The sequence below is a fragment of the Neopsephotus bourkii genome, unplaced genomic scaffold, assembly GCF_033783945.1.
Source record: "Neopsephotus bourkii isolate Nb327-2 ecotype Australia unplaced genomic scaffold, CSIRO-AGI_Nbou_v1 NB_1749, whole genome shotgun sequence".
In the NCBI taxonomy this organism is placed as follows: domain Eukaryota; kingdom Metazoa; phylum Chordata; class Aves; order Psittaciformes; family Psittacidae; genus Neopsephotus; species Neopsephotus bourkii.
Genome location: NW_026902223.1, coordinates 3,675,986 through 3,685,860, shown reverse-complemented (window position 1 = coordinate 3,685,860; position 9,875 = coordinate 3,675,986). Strand labels below are relative to the sequence as shown.

At 39.2% G+C, this 9,875-nt stretch overlaps 1 protein-coding gene across 1 annotated transcript in view; it reads right to left on the bottom strand.

Moving 5' to 3' along the window:
• Positions 1 to 3,032: 3,032 nt before the first annotated feature.
• SMURF2 (SMAD specific E3 ubiquitin protein ligase 2) overlaps positions 3,033 to 9,875 on the bottom strand; it is a 57,435-nt gene continuing 50,592 nt past the window's right edge. The window contains exons 12-19 of the mRNA XM_061377230.1: positions 9,727 to 9,830; positions 9,371 to 9,485; positions 8,743 to 8,921; positions 8,168 to 8,305; positions 7,830 to 7,950; positions 6,247 to 6,448; positions 4,711 to 4,786; positions 3,033 to 4,443 (exon numbers count right to left, since the gene is read on the bottom strand). Coding sequence (XP_061233214.1) covers positions 4,344 to 4,443; positions 4,711 to 4,786; positions 6,247 to 6,448; positions 7,830 to 7,950; positions 8,168 to 8,305; positions 8,743 to 8,921; positions 9,371 to 9,485; positions 9,727 to 9,830 — 1,035 coding nt within the window. The 3' untranslated portion in view covers positions 3,033 to 4,343. The remainder of the gene's footprint in view (positions 4,444 to 4,710; positions 4,787 to 6,246; positions 6,449 to 7,829; positions 7,951 to 8,167; positions 8,306 to 8,742; positions 8,922 to 9,370; positions 9,486 to 9,726; positions 9,831 to 9,875) is intronic.

Here is a 9,875-nt window from a genome sequence, read left to right as displayed (position 1 = left end):
AAACAATGCAAATTCTTCTAAAGCGGTAAAATACAAGTGTCTGTGAGAACTGAACCCTGGGAACAACCTGTGGACAGCATTCCTAATTAGTTTCAGCAGGGATATACAAGTAGGGGTAGGCTCTGTATGCTTTTCAGTTGCTGAATTTCACACAGCGGTTGCAAAACCACATCAACACATCTATAAACAAGTGAAGTTTTGTTTCAAATGATCTCTTTCAGAATGGAGTGAAGAGTTCTTGCTTAAAATTGCAGGTGTGAGAAGTGATATAAAAAGACTTGAATTAATTGCCTCATATATATAATATTTAAAGCTTACCATGAGATGGTGTCTCTTATGAATTCATAAGATACATGGTGCATTAAGACTCAGGCATTGGAAGAAGAAATGTTAAGCCGGAAAAAAAGCCCCCAGCAGCTGGAGGTGCTTCCTTTTCAGATTAAATAAAACAGGCAATAAAACAGGCAGCAGTTAAAAACCACACAATGAAAATCCTCCAGCAACCCACGAACTGACTTTCCTAACAACCCCTTCCAGGGAGCTGCTCTAAGCTAAGTTGAAGTCTTTGTCTAAGAGACAATGTTTATCAGCTAAGTTAATCAAATGTAACAAGTATTTACCTTTTTTCTTCCCTTAAGGAAGATGGTTTAGCTTTGCTGAAGAGACATCTATTCACCAAAGCTGAGATAAAGTCCTTACCACTACATAAAAGCCAAAAGTAAGATCTTCTTGCTCAACCAGGACGCTTAGTACAATTCTTACTGCAGGTAACAGCACACAGCAAGGCACCAAGTTTTAAGTATTTTCTTCTGAAGCAAATACTGAGTTACTTAAAAATGATGTTGTTACATTTTAAAGTAAATAATTAAGAAGAACTTAAAACTTTTAAAACCATTGATGCTGTGACAGTGCAAACAGCATACAATTTATTGCTCAACTTCTGCATGGGTACATACATTAAGTACTTAAAAACCATTTTATACAGATTGTTTTTTGTTAAAGCTCATGTAACAGCTGGGTGAAAATACAATGATACCAATGCTAAAACACTCTGTAATAAATACAATGGAAATGATAAACTAAGAACTGTCAGTTTGTGGAGGAGTAATTACACTTGTATAAACTAATTACAACTACAGACAAAGCTCTGAGGATGAGGCAGAGCCAGAAACCTACTATATAGTGTAAAGTACAACAAATGGCACCTGTTAACTATATGGTGCTGTTTAAAATCTGAAGCAGTCAGAGCATGCTACATTTAGCTGTATGATGCATACTTATGATATAGAAGCAAAGCTTTACTTCCATCAATGCAGCCAGTTTAAACGCACCAGAAGTTGAATACAGATGTAGTGTTGTAGAACAAGGATTTAAAAACAGGTTGTGTGCTCTGGACTTTAGTACAACACAAAAATTTGGTACAAATAAAATCAGTTCAAGGAAACTGAAACTATGTGCAAAAAAGGAAAAAGATTAGAATACATACTGTACAAAGCACCATTACAAAACTCTTTACACCGAGAAATTAAATCCTCTGAAACTCACCTGTGTAACTGTATATTTGAAATCTACAAAAGTCACTGTTCATAATTAAACATTCATCATGAAAAGCAACAGCATAAAACCATGATGTGACATCTCTCTAAAACAACTAAAGACTGGATAAAGTAAAACCCAGTAAGAGGGACACACGGAAATAAATATTCACATTAATCATGGGGTGAAAGTCCAAGGTTAAAATGCTGTATTAGGCTTAGCACCTTTTTGAGGGGAAAGTAGCTGACATGACCTTAAAATAAATTTTGCAAAGGATGTTCAACCCTTGAAGGTTTTCAGATAAACATCTGACTAGGTGATGAGGTGCTTAAAGCTCTCAAGTTATCATGAAGGTAGAAAGGCACTCAAAATACTTGGTATGTTCATCCTCATCTGTCAGCTATGGAAGTCAAATGTAGATTTGTCTAGTTTTGCCTGTAATATATTAAATTTACAATATTTAGATGTGGCAGTTAAAAATAATTCCCTATACCAAACCAAAACGTTTGGTAGAACAGACAGATGTACTGCTAAGGCTGCTGTGAAAGTGAATGGTGTCCATCAGCTGATCTAGAGTCCATATTCTGCAGAGCTCATCTCCTCCCTCCTCACAAATGCTTTTATGATATAAGGGTGGCCATAACCGGTCATTCAATACATTTACCAGCCTAAGCAGGCTGACAGGGAGCAGGTTCCTGGGAGGTGGGTAAAGATGATGGGAGTGTGTAAAACAGTGGTCCCCAACCACCAGCAGCAGTTCCAAGTAAGGAATGCGCTGCTCAACAACCTCCTTTGCTCTCCCTGGCAACCCTGAAGATGTAGTTGTAGCTTCTCTAGTGACAGCGTTACCTGAAGGGACCCCAGCTGCAGGTGCCAAAGTACCAGCCATTTTACACGAGTGCAAGAGTCCCTTGAAGATAAAAAGGGATCTGATGTATTTCAAACCTGGCTGTCAAAACAAGTTTCTTGGCTTTATGTCTGCATCCCTAAGTAGCCTCATCTCTGCAGCCAGCCCCAAATGGGAAGCAAGTCTCTTAGAACAAACCTTCCAGCAACAGCTGTATAAAACAAAATATAAAATAATCAAATGAATATGTGGATTTGGCTCTTACCACAATTCTACAAAAGCAGTCCATTGCCTGCTATTCCAACACACAACATCCAGTAGTAGTTTACTCACTGTGGCAGTCAGATTTGGCAGAACAAAATTAAGTTCAAGCTCCATAGAACAGACAGCAAATTAGCCAGTTCACTCTGTGACTTCCACTGCAAAAATGGAACAGCTGTTTACATCCCATTCTTTCAGCATTTTCAATACCCTCGACTTTCTTCTCATTGGCAGTGTAAAAATAGTGCAGGTCTGATGATTAATTGTAACCTAAGTTACAAAAACACAACACTGATTGGGAAAAAAACCCACGCTACTTACTCCAGATGCTCGCACCGCTGAGAGGAGAATGCCACCATCTCTTAAGCAGACTGATTTATCTACAGACCATGAGCAGATCATACACATCTTAACTGAGAATTTCCACACTAACTTCAAAGTTCAGTTCCCTCTACTGGTAGTGCATTTTATTCCCCTTTGAAGAGATCAACCCATGTTATAATTCATATATATACTTACTTCCATCCCTACAATCAATAAATTATGTGCTTTTAAAACCTCATTTTCTGAAGCACATTACATACATTTCAGTTAAAACACCATTTTTCCTTAGTTGTAACTTAAACCCACGTGTCATGAGCAGCTGGACAAAGATTACAACATGTTTTACCTGATAAATCTTTAGCATCAACAAATACATAATGCAATTTGGCTGCATTCAAACAAACTTTGGTTGACTGGACAGGATGGGTTCTGAAGCGAACTGCTGACAGGCTCCTGCTGTCAAATACCACCTCATCAGCATGCTTTAAAGGTTGAAAAACGCAGTGTTTAAAGTCAAAAGCAACAAAAAATCCTCTTGACAGACTTGTTAGAAAAATGCTGGTTTAAAAAAATCAAAACATCTACTGTTCATTAAAAAAGGTCTATCCCACATGGCAACACAAGGGCTGTACCAGATCCAGCATGTGTCACTCACACTAGAAACTTTGTTTAAGGAATCTGACAAGTGATATAAATAGGACCCCAAAACATCATATTTGTAATTCATGCTTGAAAAATATAAAAAAGCCCCCTGTGGTAACATTTACGTTGAATTTACATTGCAGAATATAATGGTTTTACTATAAGAAAATGCAGTTAACACGTAAGTGGCTTTAATTAAAAAGAGTAATGATTCTTTCAGCCAATTTTATGCAAAGTTAGAATAATCCAAAATAGGGTTTTTTTCTCCAAAAATAGCAGGTATAGATGCTGTTCAGTATCATACATTTAAAACAGGCTGAAACGTGACTTGTACCGACTGCTGAAGTTGTGTCTTGGTATCTGAGAATAGAAATCAGGTAGGCAAATATAATAGATTACCTTTTACAAAAATAGTAGTAGTCTTTAAGTATAGAATACTGCTTAACTGTTGAAATGTAGGAAAAGTCAGCATTCTGTATGTTCAAGATATTAGTTTTTAATAGCAGCTGAATGATCCTATGGCAGGAGCCACAGAACCTATTTTCTTGAATAAAAAACAACCTCAAAAATTAAAAATAAAAACAAAAATTCCAAAGTTGTCCTTTCCCTCCCAGTGTCCGAGTGTAGAAAAGGGAAAGGTTTCCTGTATTTCAAGCATTTCTTGAGTCTTGGCTGAGGGAAGGGCTTTCTGGCTGACAGGAGTATAAATAGTCTCGGGTAAGGCTGGGAAGGGTCATTCCACAGCGAACCCACATGTTTCTTCAATGGCAGTTAGCAGCTTCTCGTACAGCTTGTCGTAGCTTTCATAAGGAGGAATGTCTATTCGGTTAAAGCTGTGGAGAGACAGCAGGAAAGGTTCAGCTGCTGGCAACTTAAAGCATCACCTAGAAAGTTCTGTTACACTGGAAGTGATGGCAAAGCAACACTTAGCAAGGCCAGCAGAGCTTCATCTAAATAAAAGCAATCTCTACTTTTCACATCTTTACTACTCTAATGGAGAGCATTTATTATGTCAGAAAAGGAAGGGAGGAAAGAAATTCATGGAGACAGCAAACTGGCCCTACTCTACAGATCACAAGAGAGCCTTGAAAAAGTCTTACCAGGTGTGAGCTTTCGGCAAATTGTTAGTGCTGGCATCAATCTGGTGTATTGTGAACAGTCGTGGGCCTGCAGCACCTGAAAATCCAGAAAAGAGCTCTACTGCTACTGTGTTGGAGAATATGCAATGTCTTTGCTGCAGTGCAGCATCAAAGTAACTAAAACCACACACAAAAAAAGGAGAAGCTACAAATTGAAATCATAAACAGGCAGGAAAACCCCTTAAACTTGCTATGTTTATCAGAGATTCCTCCCCTCCACCCACCCACGGTAACCATGCAGCTACTGCAACCACTGAAAGATAAACAGCAACAAAGCACCCATAAGGAGGAATAAAACACCTGGTTTACTCAGTGCACTATGTAATTCTAACAGTTTTCCATATAGCTTCTCTCACCCTTCCTTGAGAACAAAACGTATGCAGCTGTATCTGTCCCCATTTTACAGCAGGTCTTGAGGAGTGGCCAATTCCATTCAAATTCCATGAAGGAGTCACAATACCAACTTTGGCAACTTTTGTGTTCAGGCTTTGTTTGCCCACAGAAATAGTTATACTAGAAAAGCCATATCCAAATTTACAGGTCAGACGATGTTAAACTGGTATTACTTCGATTACCCTTCTCCAAAGAGCTCACTCCACACAGTAAACAGCACACACAACATTAGTAGGGTGAATATTACTTGTAACTGTTCTGACAAGGGTAAACAGGTACACAGTTTGACACAAGTCCAAACACTTATCACCACGAGTACCACACTTTGCTTAAAAACCTCAACATTCCTAAGCTTCCAATGCTCCTGAACATTTTAGAGCTCAGGACAGAGGAGACAGAAAATGAGGGCTTCTATCTGATAATGAAGGGATTATTAAGAGGAAACAGGTTTCTAGAGCAACTGGTTTTTGCACGTTACAGGTGTTACCATAGTATTTGTGTTCTGATGGACTCTTCTGGGTTATGATCAATGTTTTCCCTGGCCCATTTTCTCTCACCTAGTGAGAGGGTGAAACAGGGTAACTGCAGTGTTAATAGAGCAGCATGGGTTACAGACAGAGCTGCTACAACAGAGACCCACAGGACATTCAGAAGCCAGGTAAGTAATTAAGGTGACTGCTTCTGATGCCTGGGCTGCCCTTGGTTATGTCTCTTACAACAAAAGCAGTCAGAATTGAAGTGCCTCTGCTGCCAGAATCACAAGCACTCTGCATGTTGGTGTGTTCTGGTCCCAGAGCTGTACTGGTGACAAGGACTTTTAAAAGCCTGAAATTAAAAACCAGGCTTCTAGAAAAAACAGAAGGAGAACAGCACCAAGATCTCCACCGATCAGAATTTCCTGCCAGAGAACGAAGTGCATAATTGAAATAAAAGAGCCATTAACAGCTGAATGACAAGGTGATAACAAGCACACAAACCCCACTATTTGTGATTGTTATTCACCCTTAAAAAGCCAACCAGCCTCTTTTGCAGCTGATGTTTCTGGGATGTGTCCTATTGCTCCCTCCAAGTTCAGGCATTTGCAGTTGCTTCCGGAGCAGTTACCTTGTAGTGCCTTGAAGCCTTGCAGAGGCACTCGGGATGAGCCAGTCACAAACTGAAGCAGTCGTGCTCTCCTCTCTTCATCAAAGAACTCCACAGCTTTCCAGAACCATTTCACGATGTTGCTGTCTGGGGTACAGTGTTTTAACCTGGTATTTGCCTTCCAGTCATTCACATCGATTTTCCCCAGTCCACAAATGATGAGCTGGAAGTTTAAAATATAATCAAGTATTTCACCATTGATCAATGTAAAACTGGGTTTGGAATTTGCCAAATGATGCATTTTGAAACATCAACAGATTTTATACCAAAGGCAAATTATAACCTCCCACTAAGCTTAAGCAATGCTGGAATATAACTTTATTTTAATCTCACCTTTCTACAAAATGATTTTTCAAATGGCCTCAATTAAAATTTAACAATTTCATAAGCTTTATATGAAAATGTCTTTATCTGTCAATTAAATAAGAAGCACAGATTCTACTCAAGTGTGAAAGTACATGCATAATTCCTATTTGAACTCAGTATTTCTTTCTGGAGCATAGCTAAGGGCATAGTTTGGCTGGTCCAACCCCAAAAGTAATCTTGTTCTTTTCATACCATACGCTTATTACAAATCACTTCTTTCCTGATGAAGAGCTTTCAGCGCTTCTAAAATGGAAACCCACAATGGATCAGTTCAAGCTCAAACAGGGATGTGATTATGAAGACATTTTCTCGTGACTAAGAACATTGGACCTTCCCCTTTCTTATTTTGCATCTGCAAAATGATTCTGGGTTAACAGTATGGCTGGTTCTCTGTACTTGAATGTGAATATCAAGAATAAAAGAAGAGCAATCACTGACATTCTAGTGCAGAAGCCTGAATAATTTATTTTGTGGACATTTTATATGGCAAATGCCTCACCCCCACAGCTAACAGACTATGTAACAGATTTCCATTTTAACAAGTTTAGGATTTGCCTTCAGAGGATATTGTTTGGATGCTGTGGATCTTGACATGATGTAGCACATTTGTCAGAGACAGCACCAGACAGCACCTTTCCTCTTGCTGTATTTACAGGGCAAATTTAGTCTGGCATAACTCGGCTCTGCAAAACCACAGAGCTGCCTGACAGCAGAGGCAGTGCAGAGTGCTGGAAGGGCTGGGAGCGAGCGGTGGGAGGTGGAAGGCACTGACAGATTATTTTCCTGGCAGCACTGAATTTAGCGTCGTGAAACTGCACTGTGAGAAGCACATCCACCACCTCTGCTGGAGCAGCACTCCCAGAGGTCACTGCAGACACTCCTGTGCAGGTTCAGCTGGGCTTCCAGGGACACGAGAGGGTCTCCTCTCCTATCACTTCTGCAGTTGCTATGAAATGTCACCTTGAGAAACACCCTCGCAGCTTGCAGTGGAAGGCACACTCAGGCTCAGTGATGGCCTGACCTGGTAACCTCTTATGCTAATTGTATGTCTTGCAACAGCACACCTGCAGCCCCCTAAAGCACTGGGGACCCAACTCTGCATGTTACTCAGTCTCTGAAGAATGCCTCAGGCTTTTATTGTTACACTTGACGACATAACGTAACATTAGTGGACTGACCTCTAACTCCTTCTCATCAAATGTCTTCAGCAGATGTTGTGGGATTACTTCATTAAATCCCTTCTGTAGAGCCAGAAACTGAGCTTCAATTCCTCGTAAAAAACGCCAGTTTACATAAAGCCTGCAAGCAAGTGCAAAGTGGTTTTGTGAGAAATGTGTTCAAATACAATAAACCCAACAATTTACCCAGCCCCTAAAAATGGCCTTGCTGACAGGAATAAACCAACCACCACACCTGCACCACCACTTAGAAAAGAGCCAACCAGAAACTGTCAATTACTTCAAATAAGTTAAAAATAGATAAAACATAAAAAACTTTGGGAAAGGCACAAATGTACCTGACATATTCCTTTTTGTTGTCCTCTGTCACAGGGATGCTTTTGCCATTGGGTTTCAGTTCATGCTGAATAATTTCTCCATATGCATTGTGTTCTACACAAAATGTATGGTCCAAGACTCCTGTGATATCATTCTCACTGGTGGACAGAAGTAAGCAAGTGACTCAGTGAACATATTCTGCAAACATATTACAGCCATAATTTATCTGTCAGACTTAGTTTTTTCAATAGCATTTCAATTTACTGCTTGGAAGCAAAAGGTGAACGTACATTTTCACTATGGTGTATTCTTTAAACCAGTATCAAGGTTTCAAATTTATATTTTAATAAACTTTATGTTAATAATAGGCAAAATTAATAAAATAAGATTTATTAACTTCCCCCTGTGCCCTCAAAAGCCTTGAGCATGTTAAGACTTAAAGAAGCTGAATTGTGCAAGAAATACATTTCTTAAATCTGCCTGAGCAGGAGATGACAAAACACTCAGATTTCTTTTCAAGTAGATTTAGGAACATTATCACATGGTTAATCAAGACACAACTCTAACATTGTAGGACATAACAGATAGTACATACAGTATCCAGACTAAGCTGTTATGAAGATCAGGGTCAACCAATTCCATGTCATCCAAAGTAATTGGCTTCCCTAGCAATTGTTTATAGAAAGGCAACGTGAAGCCCCCATCGATATAGTGTCCATGAAACACAGCCATCCCCATGATCCGTCCAACAAAATGGAAATAGGATAAGTGTTCCTAGAACAGAAAGAAGAGACTGAGCCATTCAGCTAAATAAGACCTCCAGGTTATAGCTGCTGAATATGAAATGTAATTTCAATACAAAGAAAAGACAAAAAAGAACTAAAAAAACAACCAACCAAGAAAACATAACCAGAGCTTTTTGGTTTGTTTTGTTTTATGCACCCATTGAAGATACTGCTTCCAGCCCAGAATCAAAGAGGAAGAATCAAAGTAAGCTTAATTTCTCCCAAAGGAAACATAAACTGACATCTTACACAAAATTAACAACACATTTCAGAAGTTTCTTTGATCAGTATTAAATAGAAATTATCGTATTATTGCACAAATTCAGTCTCTAGCAACACTAATGTGAGAACTGGGTTCCTAAGCCTAGAACACTCTCCAGTTGTATTGAATTTCTAGTCATAAAATGATCATTACAGAACTCATGTCACCAGTCGTACCGGGTTGACTGCAGAGTCCGGGTTGATTTGCAGCGTATAGATATCATCTCGGGAGTATTGGAAGAGACCATAATATGGATTCAACATTTCATGTGACAATAGGTAGAGCCACTCCCTGAAGAAAATAAAACAATGTATTGTGTACTTTCTGCAAACGCATTCTTACACTGAGTTTTTTCAAAACCGTATGATTTTTCTGATCTTACTGTTAAACACAAATGTGGAGGAAGTTCTCTCTGAACATGCTGAGATAAGACTGAAACCTGAATTATTCTTACTTGCTCATACAAGGTTGGTTTAGGATTCAAAGGATGGGGTTGGGGTGCAGGGGAAGAGACAGAGGACTGACTGTTTACCTGGCAACACCTCCATAATCAAGGCCTTCCTCCCCACGAAACTTTATCATTAATCGTTTCCACAGGTCTTTCGGCCTCATCTTCATGACTTGCCTGTAGGATTCCTGTAAACACAACATTCATTTTATTAACTTCTATTTATAGACAAG